The sequence below is a fragment of the Poecilia reticulata genome, linkage group LG6 (assembly GCF_000633615.1).
Source record: "Poecilia reticulata strain Guanapo linkage group LG6, Guppy_female_1.0+MT, whole genome shotgun sequence".
NCBI lineage: Eukaryota > Metazoa > Chordata > Actinopteri > Cyprinodontiformes > Poeciliidae > Poecilia > Poecilia reticulata.
In genome coordinates, this window is record NC_024336.1 from 29,991,220 (window position 1) to 30,008,421 (window position 17,202).

At 38.5% G+C, this 17,202-nt stretch overlaps 2 protein-coding genes across 2 annotated transcripts; both read right to left on the reverse strand.

Annotated features, from left to right (window-relative positions):
- Positions 1-10,491: 10,491 nt before the first annotated feature.
- foxl1 (forkhead box L1) lies at positions 10,492-11,894 on the reverse strand. Its single transcript, XM_008412564.2, has one exon. It carries the CDS (start codon positions 11,790-11,792, stop codon positions 10,875-10,877), a length of 918 nt encoding a protein of 305 aa, XP_008410786.1. The 5' UTR covers positions 11,793-11,894; the 3' UTR covers positions 10,492-10,874.
- Positions 11,895-15,052: 3,158 nt separating this feature from the next.
- exosc6 (exosome component 6) lies at positions 15,053-16,388 on the reverse strand. Its single transcript, XM_008412565.2, has 2 exons — positions 16,039-16,388; positions 15,053-15,705 (listed from the first exon to the last, which is right to left on the reverse strand). Exons 1-2 carry the CDS (start codon positions 16,314-16,316, stop codon positions 15,159-15,161), a joined length of 825 nt encoding a protein of 274 aa, XP_008410787.1. The 5' UTR covers positions 16,317-16,388; the 3' UTR covers positions 15,053-15,158.
- Between the last annotated feature and the right edge of the window lie 814 nt (positions 16,389-17,202).

Consider the following 17,202-nt stretch of genomic DNA (forward strand, 5'->3'; position numbering starts at 1 on the left):
CAAAATGCTCCCACAGAGGAAACATTTCCTCTGAAGCTGCTCCATAGATGACAATGTAAAAAAATCAAGAATCTGTTTGGCAAATGCTTTTCACAGATTCACTTTCTTATAAACACAGTTTGACGGCCCCCTGAACAATATCAGAGAGCATTTAGATTTATTTTCCTATACCGTATTTTCCGGACTACAAGCCGTTTATATGTGGATTTTTCTTCAACCACCAGGGGGCTCTTTAGCAGGAAGTGAATAATTGGAAGGCCAACATAGAGCCCACAAGCAGCAAAATGACGTCTTTGGAAAGTTTCTTTGGCGTTGTGCGGTGCGGCTCATAGTTCGGATAATACGGACTATAATCCTTCCTGGACTTTTTCTGTGAAGAACCCAGAGAATGTTATTTGATTGTGCTTTCTGGAAAACAACATATTTTTACATTTAGGCACTCCTGCAGTTGTCACACTTTTTCTGTTACAAACTGACTCCGGCCCCCCACCAGAGAAGGGAAACGTTATGTGGCCCTCACAGGAAAAAGTTTGGGGATCCCTGGTCTATGGGCTTGATGCGCCGGCGCGTCAGTGTTGCTGGACCCATCACTACTGATGGCTGATCCACCATCAATTGTCGACCTCAACCAAAAACCAAACATTCTGACTATAATTCAATGTTGATTTACCATTGTGTGCAATCTGTGCAGTTTGTTGCACCCCTCATCACCTCCTCATCTCCCCCCCCCTCTCTCTGGAAATGCCAGATTCAACAAACATGTTGGGTTTGTGAGAGAGCAGCTGTGCAGCATATAGGTCCTCAGCAGTTTGTTTGGCTTTTAGGCCGCGGATGAAGAGTGTGAGTTTGTGTGGAGACAAACCGAACACGGTTCTTCAAGGAGATGTGTGACGTCGCTCCACTTCCGGCTGGATTAAGTGTTAAAGTCAGGGTGGTCCCGATCCGAGGGTGGTAATCCTGCTGCCGCGTACAAGCCTTCACACACACACACACACACACACACACACACACACACACACACACACACACACACACACACACGCACACACACACTCCCCGTGGGATCGTGAGTGTTTGTTTACAGTTGGAGAAAGCAAAGCTGCAGAGATGTTGAAACATTTTCTACGTCTCGTTTCGCCGAGCCGAGGGTCCAGGATGTTTTCCTTCAGAACTTCAGTTTGTGGAGCTTCAACAGCAAGATCCAAATGTTAAACATACAATAAATATTTGTTTCTGTGCGTCGCAGCGCTGAAGAGCACACATGCAGGAATAACCTCCATGTTTAGGCCGAGCTTCTGACAAGAAAGAGGAACGAGAACCGGATGTGAGAATGTTCTGTTTGGATTTTACTTTTTTTAAATTCGGATTTCTTACGATCAAAGATTTAAAAAGTAGTTTAATAGAAAGTCATAAAAAATGTAAATGAAACTGATGCGTAAAGGAAACACGTGATGAATATGTTACGTTTCCCATGAAAGAGCTTATAAAAAGTAGTTTTTTTGGTTTTACAAATCAATTATGATAAAAAAAGCCTTTAATATCAAAGTGAAAACTTATTTTACAATATAATGACAATTAAATTAAAATATAAAGCAAGTGATTCCCAGCAAGTTTTATTCCATTTTTAATAATTTATTGTTTTATTTTTATTTCAGTTTTGATGGTCAATTTTACAAAATAAAATGCTTAAATAGAATTAAATAGAAATTACATCTCCCATTTAAGTTGTACTTATATTCTCGTTTTGACAGTTTTAATAGAAAACATTTGTTTTTATTTTATTTAGATTTTTTAATTCTAATTCCTTTTACTAATTCATTTTTATTTATTTTAAACTTGACAGATATTTTATTTTTGATTCAGTTTTCAATTGTGAATTTTGCAACATAAAATGATAAAATTTAAATACAAATTAAATCTCTCATTTTATTTCCACTTGAAATCAAAGTATTTTTTTATTTAAATTAAATTTATATATTTATTTATTTCAGTGATTCTTGAGAATTATGTAATGATGTAATTATTCTGTAATTTGTAATTACAAATTACAGAATAGGGACACAATGGGTTTTAATTTTCCCATATTTTTTTTTTAATTTCTCAACCTTATGAATGCAAATATGATAAATAATGTTTTGTAAATGTGAAGATGCTGAGGTGCAGGCTCCCAGTTGCAACATTTTTTAAAAAAATGAAATTTTTAATCAACCTGACACAGAACGCTATCATCACCATCTGACAGAAATAAATCAAAAATATCTTTATTGACCCTATTAGTGATATTTTTACTCATTTTACAGACAAATGCTTCTCAAGAAACAAAATAAATATTATTTAAAACAAAAAGTCCATCTGACGGAGTTGACACAGAGCTGAAGGTGACAAACTAGTGAGTAAAATGAAAAACTTCATACATGTGAAGTAATGCAATTTATGTAAAATACATTAAAATGAATTAATTGCACATTTAAGTGAGATTTGACAACAATTTCACTGAAAGAGTCAGGAAAAACTCTGATGGAGCTGACATCTGACGAAGTTGACAAAAAGCCAAACTACCTCAATTTATATGATGTTATTCTGAAGGAGGCCATATTGTAGCTCATCAGGTCCATTAAATCTTTACATTTTACCAAAATTAAGCTTTTATTTCACAAACTTTTATCAAAGTTGTCAGTTATGGTGTTGACACATCATGGTTGTGACAAACAACTTAGGAATAAAATTTTTAATTTAATTAATTAATTTGTGCTTTAGGACCTGTTTTGTCCCTATTCTCAAGAATCACTGATTTATTATTTTTCAATTTATTTAGTGCATTCTTGATGTATTTGAGGAAGAGAAATGAGCTGAATTGTTTAGCTTGTTGAACTGAGAGCTGCTGTGAGTCTCAGAACATCAGAACCAGCTTTGGGTTCATCAGAACTCCTGCTGTGTTGCTGCACATCTGCCTGCTGTGTTTGGGTCCGTGTTGTAAACAGCATCAGAGCCTCTCTGCAGGCGGACAATGTGACTTATTGAACTAAGTAAACCTTACGTGATTAGCGGCTAATGTGTCCTGAACCGGGTCCATCCGTCTTCATCACCGCCCTGCCCTCCCGCCTGGTGCTGAGTGTGTATTTGGACAAGTGGAGGTGGTTTATGCAGGGAGTGAAAACATATAATAAACACCAGGATTAGAAGCCCTTTTGATCCAGAAAGCTCCAGACGGTGATATTTAGAGCTCGATTCCACATGGAAGGAAGTTAATGACTCCTCTCGTGTTTGTCTTAGAAACCGGGCCGAAAACTGAGACATCGAGACAACACCGGGTCCAAAATGCTGCGAGCTGATCCGCTGGGATTTCGAAAAGCGACACGACTGACAATTAGCTGCGGTTCACTGAGATTTCCTGCACATTAAATTCAGCTCAGTTCATACTGAAAACACTTCATTAATCCCAAAGGGAAAATAAAAGTCATAACTCACGTCGCTGTGGATTTGGTGCCGTGGTAGCAGTCAGTCTTGCAACGAGCCTCTGACTGAAGACTGTTGTTGGGTGATGGTCTGAACATGCAGCTCAATAATCAGCAGAAACAATGTTCAGCAACAACATGTCATGGATTAGCACCATGGGTTGCTGTGCTATTCTACGTCTTTTGCTTTTGCCGCTCCTCTTTAAAGCTGCAGTAACAAAAGTGTTTTGTTTTTTTTTTTACATATTTGCTAAAATGTTCGTCATGTTGTGATAGTACATTATGAGACAGATAAGCTGTGAAAAGATCAAGCTCCTCCACGTCTGAAGAAAAGCACTACTCCTGACCTAAAACAACCAATCAGGGCCAGGAGGCGGGTCTTAGTGCTGACAATCAACTTTGTGTACCTTGTATTGTTGCTGAAGAAGCAATGGGGCATATGCCACGGACTTCCGTTTTAGCACTTCCGCATTTTTTTGCCACATAGAATGGTTCCGGTTCACAGGCAACAGGATGTTAACAGTGGCTCCTCAGTCCTGCAGGACTATTAATGATGCTTATGTAATTATTCAGACGTCCTGAAATGCTCCAACAACAACAAAGAATTTAAGCTGGATGTGTCAAAACTTCACAATAACTTCGAAGGTAAGTTAATAAATCGTTTGTATTCATCATAATGCCTCATATGTCTGACGTAGCTAACAGGGACAAGCTTACAAAGATGCTATGTAAATGTTAAGTGTTTTGATTATCTGTGCAGTGTGCAATCTACATATCTATGCTGTATAGATAGATATAGATATATAACATATAGATCTGTCTATATTGTGTCCAAGCTATCAGTCGAAGCTGAAGTTAGCTTCCGAATGTATCTAATAAATTGCTAAAGGGCGATTACACTTAATTTTTTACTATCTTGAGCTTTTTTAATGTGTTGTACTTTAAAAACAACACCTAGACATTTCAAACTTAACTAGATTATTCTGTACTAACAGCAGAATAAGTAAAAAAAATTGTGAAACATTCTAATTGATTTGTGAAATTTGTAAAATCTCAATAATGGATTCCAGAACGCATTAGATCTGAATTATTAATTTGGCATTATTTATTTTAACTTTCCGTTTTCTTTCTTTTTTTTATCTTTATTATAGTTGGAGTTGGACAGGAGTTCTGTTTGATGGCTTCCTGGAGGGAGAGATTGGCTGAGCTAATGTTGCCAACAACTTTTCTCCTGCTATTAACTTTCTGCTTTTCTTTATATAGAAAGTATTTTGATCAGTTGCTCTGTTTCCATTTTGCTCTTTTTTATTTTTACCTTAATGCTTACCTGGTCAGTTGAGGTGGAAATGTACATCCTCTTGATTACTGACAAATCTCAGAACCACATGGACTGAGCTGGTTACATCAGATCAATCTGAATCTTTATTTCTCATTAAAACAACTTCTTGTAATTTTAAGACATTGTTATAAAATTTCATCTTTATTCTGCTGTAACAATGACTGCATTCATGCAATTATAATTTCTTGTATCCTGACCTTAATGCTCCCTTATACAACTCACAGAACAGATGATTGAAATAAAGACATTTTTTGAAAATATTTTCTGTGATTTTATTACAGAAATTGAGGACGAGAGGAATCGATTCAAATCAAATCTGGTATGAAAAGAAATCTTGTATCATCCAGCCTTATTCAGCATATTAAATTATATGACTAACWACATATTACTTAATATTCACATTTCTTTGCTGGCATTACCTAAAAGTGTTGCATTTTAACATCTCACTTGAATTCTTGATCTACATGCAAATACTTGATATAACATAAACACTGAGAAAAGGGGAAAAAAAGGTTTGTGAAATGTAGATTAAATTTTATTGCAACAGGATAGCAAAATGAAAAGTGAATAAATATAATATACTTCCTAGCAGCTAATCAGATATCAGACTTGTTTGCCTTTACTGGTGATGAAAACTCGTCTCTGGAGGAGAGGAAGTCCGGCTCAGCCCCGTCCAGGATGACTGCAGTGTCAGGGTAGCAAACAAAGTCTGCAGGTAGATTTTTGCATATCTGGTGCTCCGGTTTCAAGATCATAGTTTAACCAAGTACTGTAAATAAAAAGTTAGTCCACGTTGTGATGATCCGGCAGACCGTGGACTGATGGACGCCGTACCGGTCAGCTGGTCCAGGTGCTTGGATCCAGTGGAAAGGTAATCGGCACAGAGGCTCAATCAAGGCTCAGAAAAACATCTCGAGGTGTTACGATGCAAACCTGAAAAATTTTAAAAAAATCTAATAAGCGTCCATATTTAGCTGCACAACGTAATCAAAACTAATAAATCCTCAGCTCTTTTTGAGAGTTTTGCTTGAAAATAAATTGACAATATCTCAGGAAATTAAATGTTTAAGTGAAATAGTTCTGGTATCACAAAGACACTGCAAAAAAAAAAAATGTTTCAGAGTTGTAACAACACTGAAGTTACTGAGTAAGAGTGAACTTAAATACTATTTAGAAAATGCATGTTAAAATCTAAATACTCTTTTGAAAGTGTGCAGCTGAAATTAATTTAAACTACTAGCAGGCAAAGCACCGTGTCCGCCTAATATCTGTACCAACAGTAATAAAAAAAAAGATGCATATAAGAGCCATTAGTTTATAAAAGTCAAGGCAAACATAAATTTACCATTTTAAAAACAAAAAGTAGCAGGAGGATGTAACTTCATAACCTCATTTTCTAAGCAGAATCTCAGAGGGAAAAAAAGAGAAATTAAGTGTAATGCAAAAACAGATTATAGCAGCCAAGTGGAAAAATTCACTCTAACGTGGATTATAATTATGAAACAGTGAAGGTAGATGTCATATTTTCGGGATTCGGGAAATACGTGATTTGTACCATTTGTTCTGTGGGTTTTTCATGTGGATCGGTGCCACTTAAACGGCTGTAAAGCGAAGGTTTTGGACCTTAATCTGACTGACTACCTGTGTGGTTTGGATCGGGCTGAAGCATTGCTGCTCTCGTTTGTTCTTAAATTACCTGCTCGGTATCGGAGGGGCTCGTCGCTCCGACTGCATGTTAAATGTATTTTATATAATTATCACATTTAAAAAAAGCTAAGGAGTTGCTTTAAAATAATTTCATACTCCGTATAACACAAACAAACATCAACACACGTATTGACTTACCTTGTACCGAATCGCTGCCTCTGTTCTCAGCCTGTTCCCGTTGCAGTGGATTTCCTCCAGCATTATTTTCCTCCAACAAATTATTCCAGTGAACAAAGCACGTACAGCTCCCTTTTAACCTCCATCTTCCCGTTTCTGACGCTGGATCTTCAATATCCTCAAGCTTTGAAATAGCAGGCAGTTACAAACCGGGTGTTAGCTGTAGTGGCTAAGTCTTGGCTACAGTCCGCTGCCGCCTTGATATCAGTAAAAAAAACTGAAAATGAAAAAAACTAAGCACCGGATGGTACCGGCTAATTACTGGACACAACGGCACACCACAAAACTCGGTTGTTGTACCAGTAGCTCACAGATATTTTAAGTTTTGCGTCTTTTTCACGGTACAGATCTTGCAGCTTTGGGTAAAAACAATAGGAGCAAGCAGGACCCGGAACCAATCTATGTGGCATAAGTTCAAACGGAAATACGTCACCACCTCTCGTGGCATATACCCCATTAACAGTATATCATCAGTGGCTATGCTAACTAGCTTAACAATTTGTGGTGAACCAGAGTGACTGACAGCGGTAAGACCCTCCTCCTGTCGCTGAGTGAGTGGGAGACCTGGGAGACCAGAGGAACTGCAGATTCTAGGAAATTAAATCTGAAGTTACCAGGAAAAAAAATATTGTCCAATCACCATTTTTTTAAATCCCACAGTGTTTGTAAAGTAATAAAAGGTTTTATGCACTTACTTTGTCTCTTCCCATAAAATGTGTTATTACTGATAAAGGCCATTTTTATGAATTAGAAAAAGATACAAAGTCCCACCCCTTCACATGTGGCATCATTGAAAAGCCCTAAATGTCTCCAGATACCAAAAGGAACTAATTCAGTAGAATGCAGGGGGTGGGAGATATTCAAGTTTAGAAATGTCCTCTACAGAGGACAAAAAATGAACTACTGGTAGTCAGGAGGTTAAACTTTTTAGCAACATAGCCGCTTTTGTCGCCGCAGTTTTTTTTTTTTTTATGAAACAGATAATCTGAAAAAGATTGATCTCCTTCACCTAATCTATGAGCCGCCTTAAGAAAGGCACCAAAAATAACCAATCAGAGCCAGGAAGCGGATGAGGATGATTGACAGCGCTAAGACCCGCCTCCTGGCTCTGATTGGTTGAGCCAAGCAGAAGAGTTCAATTTTTCCACAGATTATCTGTCTCATATTATACTGCTAAGACATGGTGACATTTTCAACAAATTTGTAAAAGAAAAATATGTACATATATTCATATGAAAGTTACATACTGCAGCTTTAGTATTGATTAAGATTATTGGCAGATTATTTTCACTTATGAGAAAAATATCTTGTTATTAAATGGTCTGCCAGTAGAACTATTACTGTATATACATATATATATTCTTATTTTCACTAGAAATTAGACCAAAAATACTTGGTAAGACTTTGTGTTTTTACAGTGTAGTGCATTTCTCAGGTCTTTGAGGATGAATTGAAGCTGAAAAACAACATTAACTGTCAGGATCAAGTACATTTAGGACGGCCAGAAGAGGCTCTGATGATATGTCATAGGGTCCAGTAAAGCGTCTGGTTCTGGCCGACCGTCGGCTCAGTTTGTTTCCTCTCACAACAAGTAAATCTGACAGGATTTCCTCACCGTCTGAAACGCTTTCACAGGAGGATCTGTTACCGTTCAAACACAAACCAACAGTTATTAATAATCCGCTCTGTTACAGGAGACTTCAGGGATCCTCTCCTCTCCTCTCCTCTCCTCTCCTCTCCTCTCCTCTCCTCTCCTCTCCTCTCNTCCTCTCCTCTCCTCTCCTCTCCGAGGTTTTCATCATGTTTTATTTACACGTCTGCCCAAGGAATCCTATACACAGGAAATGCTTGTGATTGTGAGGGAAGTTTATTTATTTCAAACAAACATTCCTGATTTGCTCAGCGTCGGCCTCGCAGCTCCTCTGTGGAGCGTGGGTCTATATTTAGCCATGATGGCGAAGCGGCGCTCTGATTTCATGCAGGTGACAGGTTGGAAACTCTTAATGAAGCCTCGTTTGTTGTTTTAAGGTTTTACTGTAACAATGTTTTCTTTTTCTCTCATTTTATCAGCCTGTCACATCGATGTTGAGCAGTTTTACTCAGTAGCTTCTTCTGTAGGATTTAGATGAGGTTGAGGACTGGACTTTGACTAGGCCACAATTTTCTGCTTTTTGGATTCAGGCTCTATTGATTTGATCAGGGTTCTGCAATCTGAGGTTCCAGAGTTACGTTATGTCCTCCAAACCGATTGTTCATGAAACCTGAGAAATATTTTTAAACATAACACGAATTTATAAAAGTTTTAACATGGTTTTAATGTTTCTTAAATGTTTTATTTGCACAGAATCTCTATAGCAATAAGGACATCTCTCTCCATTTTTAATCTGACTTTAATTGTTCATTTTTTTGGTCATTTTCTAATATCAAACATGGTTGATTAGTGCATCTTTTTCAGCATATTTTCTACGTTTTTAAATGTTACATTTGCGTAAAATCTCAATTAAAGACATCTTTCTTCATTTCAAATACATCTGGACTGTTTCATTCAAGAAAAGAATTTTAATGTCGTCTTGTAAAAGTGTGACATTTTTCTTTGTTTTAAAACGTAAAATTTCACATAAACATCTAGTTCTAGTGCAATAAAACATCATTTATGCAGCAGATATTCATAAAACTTAATTAATGGAGACCATAAGGGGGGAAATGGCTGCTCCGGTTGCTGAAGTGGCAGTTTTATAATTTGGTTATGTGGCTCTTTGAACAGGGCGGCATAAACCGGGGAGTTTGGGTTCAAAACAATTATAAAATCAGAAGTTTTGTTTTGCTTAATTTATTTAGTTAAATTCTAAATTTGCTTGTTTGTACATTGTAAAAAAAAATCAATTAGAGAATTGCAACAAATTGGATTCACTTTCATTATCAGTAATTTTCTCTTTATTCCTCTCGTTGCTTCCTGCTCAGATCCAGAGTTTGATTTATTTTAGGATTCCTGCAGCATGTCGCCTGCAAAAACAATCAGATCGAGCAGTAAAGACGCTAACAGGTGCATCCAGGGGACAAAGATTTTGTTTCTAGCAAAATTTTTTTACATCTATTTGTAGCATTTTTGACACGCAAAATGCTAAATAATGACAGCTGGCTGTAGTTTGATGCAGGAAAACAGCAGAAACATCCTGGTTCAGTCCATCAACAACTAACCAAACGCATTGCAAAAATCTTACAAAGTATTTTTGATCTTCTATGCAAATATCTTAGTACACTGGAAATAAGACAGAAAGCTAACACTTTATTTAAGGGGTGAGGTAAGACTGAGATGAAGCCTGTCATAAACACAAAGGAGTCTTTATTCATGTTTATGACGTGTCATTCTGTGATTAATGACACGTTTCATGGACTTTCAATCCAACTGTTAAGTCAGTCTTATTCAAACATCCCTTCAAAAAAAGTCTTACAGAAAAAAAATAACTCACAAGTAACTTTTCAGCAAAGTAAGAGTTAGTTTTTAATAATTCCTTCATATTGATTAAAGCATTATTAGTTCCCCTGGCAGATTAATCACTTAGTAACAGACATTTTTCCCATGTTATAAGTGAAATAATAGTGCAACTAACACTTTTTTTCATCAATATTAACTTTTTGACTTAAAACAAGCTCCTATCTTGTTGAAAAGTTACTTATAAGTAACAATTGAAGATATTTTTCATAAAGAAACTTTATTGATTGAATGTTTTTGCAGTGCAGTGAACTGGAATTTGCATATTTTCTGACTTTCTTCTGTTAAAATAAATCAATAACAGCGATGCAACAGTTTGATCTCTACCTGAACTTTATTTTTGCAACATTCCAAGGCAGAGCTGATCAGTTTATATGTTTTGGTTACAGCGTCCAGTAAAGTTAATCCTCACATTGTTTGGCATCTCCATGCCCTGTCGTGTTAAAGTACAACAAAAAATGCATTTAAACGTTTTTTATCTGCAACAATCAAAGAAACAAGAAGTCACACATGAACAAAAACACTCAGTAATTACGCCTGTCTTTCTGCCTGTTGTTCTGCTGTATTGTTTAAATGCTGATGATGGTGATGAACGTAATAAAAATGGCGCAGATCTTGCGGTTTCTGGGTAAATACAGCTTTCATTGGCAAACTTTTACGCATCTGTGCGTAAAAATCCTTGACTGTTTTTGCCCTCTCCCCTTCAGTGGAAGCGCAGCGCTGAGTCCGAGCAGGTGAGAGACAGGTAGGAGCAGAAGGGGAGTCCCACCTGGACCAGGTGATGGGGATGCGCACTGATGAGCGGGGGCGCGCACAGACTCTCCGCTGAAATGTCCAGGACGCGGCTGCGCGCTTCGTCTTGATTTTTGGATAGGATGCTGTCGATGGTGAACCCTTTGGACCTGTCCGTCCTCTGTTCGTTCGCTCTCGGTGTTTGCTGTGCGGCAGCGGGCAGGTTGGCGCGCTGAGCCGATCCTGGATCAGCGTGGGGTTCCGTGGAAATATGAGCTTTTTGTCTCTGTGCGGCTGGATTCTGCTGGGTGAACTTTAAAAGAACCGGTTCTGTGTTCGGCTCTTTATTTGGCGCCGTTGCTGTCCGCCAATCAGAGTTCAGAGTTCCCCTGGACGACGCGGACACTTTGGCGCGTCTCGATCCAGGATCTTTGGAGTCTGGCGAGTCCTGCTGGCTCTTGGCCCTCCTCTTCCTGCGGCGGTAGTTTCCGTTTTCAAACATATCCAGACAGCTGGAGTCCAGGGTCCAGTAGCTGCCCTTCCCCGGCCGGCCCTTCTCTCTGGGCAGCTTGATGAAGCAGTCGTTCAGCGACAGGTTGTGCCGGATGGAGTTCTGCCAGCCCTGCTTGTTGTCCTGGTAGAAAGGGAACCGATCCATGATGAACTGGTAGATGCCGCTGAGCGTGGCGCGCTGCCCGGGCGCGCTCCTGATGGCCATGGCGATGAGCGCGATGTAGCTGTAAGGAGGCTTCTGGGGGGGCTCCTGGGACCCCGGAACCAGGCTCAAGGTGCTGTCCCCTCCGTACAGGTAGATCAGCGGGGTTCCGGAGAGGCTCAGAGCCGAGGGGGAGACAGCGAGCGGCGGCAGGCGGCCGGGGAACAGAGCCATGAGGGGAGCCTCTCCTTCACCGACTGACTCCTCACACTCATGGGGCCCCAGAAAACTGTCCTGAGCTGTTGGAGGTTTGTTGCGTTATGTTGACACTGAAATGGGAAATAAACTGTCCATCAGAACCGGCCTGTGTTCCCAGCCCACCCACATTCATTCAAATTTCACCGAACACCCCCTTTCTACTCCCCCCCTCCCCTTCTTCTTCCTCCGGCCCGCAGCCAATGAGGGGCCCGCTCATTCCTCTCATATGTTTACAGAATTAGTGCTTGATAAGTCTGCCCACCCAGGCCGAATCAAGCTGTGTTTATTTGGACAAATTTCCGGGCAGCATTTCCAGAAACGCGCTGATGTGCTGTTTGAAATCTGCAGGTCCAGCCCTGCGCAGAGATCTGCTGCTCCACAGAGGGAGACAGGCAAACCGCGAGGGGGTCACAGAATTAAAAACACAAAGTAAATGATTTCCAACAGTTTCTGTTCACTTATTTATGAGCCTCGTAATAAAATCCTGACGCTCAGGTTTTAACTTCTGCATTAATTCAGAGAAAAACTGAGCAAAATGACAGCGGTCTGCGCTGCAAAAACACAACCTCACCCTATTTTAATCTAGTGCAAATATTTTAGTAGACTTGAAATGAGACTAACTTAAAAGAAACTTTTTAGCGAGATATAGGAGTTTGTCTTAGGTCAATAATTCTTTAATACTCATTTTAAATAATACTAGTTTCACTAACAGATTATTTCACATGAGAATTGAGTGAAAAACTGCTCTCTACTTTTTCATCAATATTAATTATTTACTTAAAACAAGCTCATGTATTAATTTTGTCTTAATTCAAGTGTACTAAGATCAGACCAAAAATATTTGGGAAGATTGTTTGCTTCTGCAATACTCAATTTACTCTTTGAATCTTCCATAATTGCGCTTCATAATTTGGGCTAAAAATTAGAACCAACTCGTCTTTGACAACAAATGCGGTTTTTAGTTCTTTTCATAGAATAATTGCATTCAGGACATCTGCAGGTTACAAGAAGTCAAATTCAGGAATTTTTATAAACATCTTTAATGACACTTTGAATTAAACTTAAGACATAAATAAATATAGGGTTGTGGGATTTTGGTAGCTTGCTAGTTAGCAGCTAGCTACCGGTAGCCGTAACCCGTCTCGAGCGCAGTGTCTGCGGGTGGCTCAAACTTTTGCCTGACAAGAAAAGTCCGGTGAGTAAAAAAATATATAAATAAATTCATATAATAGACAATATTAAATGGTCATTCCACAACAACAAAAAATTAAAGCTAATTTAATTATAGTAATAAAGAATTTAAGAAATTTTAGACACATGAATTTAAGACACCCTCCATATCGACTGAAAGACTCTAAAAGTGCCTTTAATATTATTCTGGATTAATTTTTTTGCGATTAGATTGAAAACTGAGCTTCTTCCCATCTTCATAATTCTTCTGCAAATTTTTGCATTGTAGAATGACATGTAGCCATCCTCTTTTTGCAAATGTTTTGGGCTTTTCCTTGTTTTAAAACAGAAAAAAATATGGCAGAGGTTTAAAAATAAATTTCATAAAGTGCATAAAATGATAAATTGTTTCTTAAAAAGATCAGATAGTTTTTCTGGTTCTAAATAAATTTTATTCAGCTGGACTGAAGGCAATAATGGCTATTAATATGTTTAACTAGAGACTGCTTTATATTGGGGATCAAAAAACTGTCAAAAATAATAAAAAGAAACTGCTGGTATTGTTTGTTTATAACAAAACAGTCCAACTAAGAGTTAACATGTAAAAAATAAATGGTGGAAAAGTCGCGTTCAGCTCAGTGTTCAGATAATTATGTGGATATTTCTGTTTCAAAAGAAAATATTCGGATCCAAAGTTTGAATTTTCCGGAGTTGCTGCAGAGGTGGATTCCCTTACAAGGACAACACAGTCGGTGTATTATTTGGAGATGGGAGCATGATGCTTTATATTCTGTATTTTCCTGTTTATAGGTCAGAGGAGGATTATAACAACTTCCCAAGTGGGCCCAGCTGGGCCCTGCTTACATTAGGGATTCAGAGCTTTTTGGTGAATAAACTCTGAAGTTTGCTCTGTTTCTCTCTCAGCAGACGGTGATTCATTAGACAATTAAACTAAACTAACATGCAAGGATGAGATGAGAGCTCAAGAATTCAGGATCTGGCATTTTTATCCTTCACAACACATTTAAGATCCATAAAGAGACACTGAGTGACTTTCTGCAGGTTCTGGAAATTTCTGGAGTTTATGGATTCCATAAAGTAAACTTTAGGTTGTGAAGTTACCAGAAGATTCCAGGAAAATATCCAGTAAGTTCTGGAAAGTTCTACGTAAGTCCCAATTTAGTAAAGCTGGTCTCTGAATGTACCCTGTAAGTTTTGGGAAAGTAACCAGAAAGTTGCAGATTAAGTTCCGGGAAAAATCTGGAATATATCTGAGAAAGCAACCAGCAATTTCCAAAAATATCTATTATTTTATGTTCACCACTACACTGCAAAAACACAAAATCTTACCAGGTATTTTTATCTAGTTCCAAGTGCAAATATTGTAGTACACTTGAATTAAGACAAAACTTTATATATATATATATATATATATATATCCCAGCACTAGTTCCACTGGCAGATTATTTCACTTATGAAAAGACATTTTTCCCATGGAAATGAAAATATCTGCCAGATGAATTAGTACTTTTTACTTGAACACAAGTTATCCAATAATCACACAATAATCGTCACACAACTCTAGTTAGCAGCTTTTTTTTTTTTTTTGTTGGATCCAAAGGCAGCAAAAAGAACAGCTCAAAATCATAACTCCACCACCACCGTGGTTGATTGTATATTTTTATTTGCTCTACTACACTGCAAAAACACAAAATCTTACCAAGTATTTTTGGGCTGGTTTCTAGTGCAAATATCTATATATATTTATATATAGGAGCTCGTTTTAAGTCAATAATTCTTTGCAGATTATTTAAATTCAGGCATTTTTCCCATGTCATTAGTGAAATTATCTGCAAGTAGAACTAGTATTTTTTCATAATGAGAGAATTGTTGCCCTTATATCTTGCTGAAAAGCTACTTATAAGTTTCTTTTGTCTCATTTCACGTGTATTAAGATATCTGAAGTAGAAACTAGAGCAAAAATACTTGGTAAGATTTGGTCTTTTTGCAGTGTAGTAAACTCAGGAAGCAATGGTTCAACTAGTGTATAAAAACAGGTTTGCGTGTTAAGCTATTGAGGAATGAAGTTTATTTTCTGTAGCACTTCAGATAGAAAACAAGTGATGTCAATGAACATAAAAACAAAAGAGAAGTGAGGGTCCAGAGTGTCTCTCAGCTCTCTGCTGGTGGTGGAGCCGCCCTGCGAACCGCCTTGATCAGAGCCTGCTGGATGGCTGGATACAGTTTATAACATCCCTCGATGCAGGTCCGAATCCCCGCCGTCAGCGTCTCCTCTGCCATCTCACCGTCCGACTGCAGCCCAGACACCTGGTTCAGACTGGGCAGGAACGCCACCGTCAGCCCGCCCCGCTTCTCCCCGCTGCCCGACCTCCAGCTGTTCTCCTCCGTGTACGTCGGGTCGACCACGTAGGAGCCGCCATCCTGGCGCATTGAGCAGCCCAGCACCAGGTCGTACATCTCAATCCCGGCGTCCGCCAACGCCATGGAGGCGCAGGTGACGGCGTGGGCCAGAACCGAGCCGCTGTTCTCCAGAACCATGACGTTGACCTCGATCTGAGAGCGCGGATACTTATGGAGGCAGACTGCCGGCTGCAGGCTCTCCTGGAGCATCAGGGAGAAGTCCTTGTCCTGGCTGCCCTGGATCCAGGAGCCGCGCTCCGGGCAGGAAAACGGAGCGAAGCGCATGTCAGTGGTCAGTCTGAGACACACACACACACACACACACACACACACACACACACACACACACACACACAGAGTGAGTCAAAACACACCAAAACTGTTTTCAGACTGGAGTCAGAAAACAAACTACAGGGCTGGGCGATACAGCTTGAAAGTAAAATCTCAGATTTTTTTTTCCCATACTCAATTCAATTTAGATTTTTTAAAGTTTTTTTTTCTAAAAAATAAATTACAAACAGAAAATATTTTCAAAAAGAGTTTTTATTTTATTTCAATCCCGCTTTCTGTGAGTTAGACGACTGAGAATAATAAACATGATTAATAAACATGATTAATAAACAGCCCTTACCGTCCAGATTTCATGTCAGTCTCATCTTTCCGCTCCGTCTCCCGCGGTCCGTAAACGCAACACAGCACCTTGGTGTTTCCAGCCTCGATGTAAGCGGAACCTTTAGCTTGACTCACCAGGCCGCAGCGGACAAACACCGGCCGCACGTCAACTTGATCCCGCTGGCGACCGTCCGCTCTGGGTCCGTGAGAAGGGAGAACCTCGGCGGGTCGGGACCAGAACAGGAGCGGACTCTGAGACGCCTCAGGCCCGCGAACTCGCTTCGTATCGGTCGGCATGACGCGCTGAAGTGAACAGCCAGAGAAAATGGTCCCCGGTGAACAACAGCTAGCGGAGAAACGTTCCGGGAGCCTATTGACCAATATTGTATTTTTAAATGTTTATGCCAGTGATGTCCAAACTTTTTGCCATTAGAGCAAAAATGTTAAGTTGAGAGAAGAGGAGGGAGACTTTTTTTTATTTTTATGTTATTTTTTTTAAACTAAAATAATTTACTTCTTTAGAGATGTGTCATTTATTTCTACAATAATGTATAAAATTGACAATATAAAAAAAAAAGCAAAATAGTCTAATTTTTCAAGAAACAATTGCTGTATTAGATGACAACTAAATACTTTCCAAAACATTTTGGGGGTTTTATAGTCCTTGGTTTTATTTTTTTATTTTTCCCATTTATTTTTGACAACAAAGGTTGGACAACACTTTCTGGATTTAGCAAAGTGTAATCAATCAATCAATTACAAAAGTATTTGTATCTCAGGACTTTTTTTTCTTACACGTTCATCATGTTACAACCACAAACATCAATGTATTTTTTAACATTTATATGATGGGACAACACATCAATTTTACTCAGTTTTAAAGCAGCTTCTGAACATTTGTTTCCCAGTTAAAGGATCTAAAAAATATTATTAAAAAATGCTGTGAGATCTGAATGAAAAGATAAGCAAACGAAAATGGGCATGAAGATGATTACCAATAAGGAAAAAAAAAATTTTTTTAAACCCAATCAACTCGATGATTAAGATAATAAGGAATTCTTACATTTTTTAAAAATAATTACATATAATATACATGTAAATAAAATTAGTTATAAAATTGTATTTTAAAAAAAAATAAAGTAAGCTATAAATAAATAAATCAAAGCTGATTCAGGAGTAAGGT

Bases quoted from the DNA above. Each gene is read 5' to 3' on its own strand.
- exosc6 (XM_008412565.2), bottom strand. From the start codon at position 16,316: ATGCCGACCGATACGAAGCGAGTTCGCGGGCCTGAGGCGTCTCAGAGT. The intron at 15,706-16,038 runs GTAAGGGCTGTT...TGTGTGTCTCAG, and splicing joins ACTGACATGAAATCTGGACG to ACTGACCACTGACATGCGCT.
- foxl1 (XM_008412564.2), bottom strand. From the start codon at position 11,792: ATGGCTCTGTTCCCCGGCCGCCTGCCGCCGCTCGCTGTCTCCCCCTCG.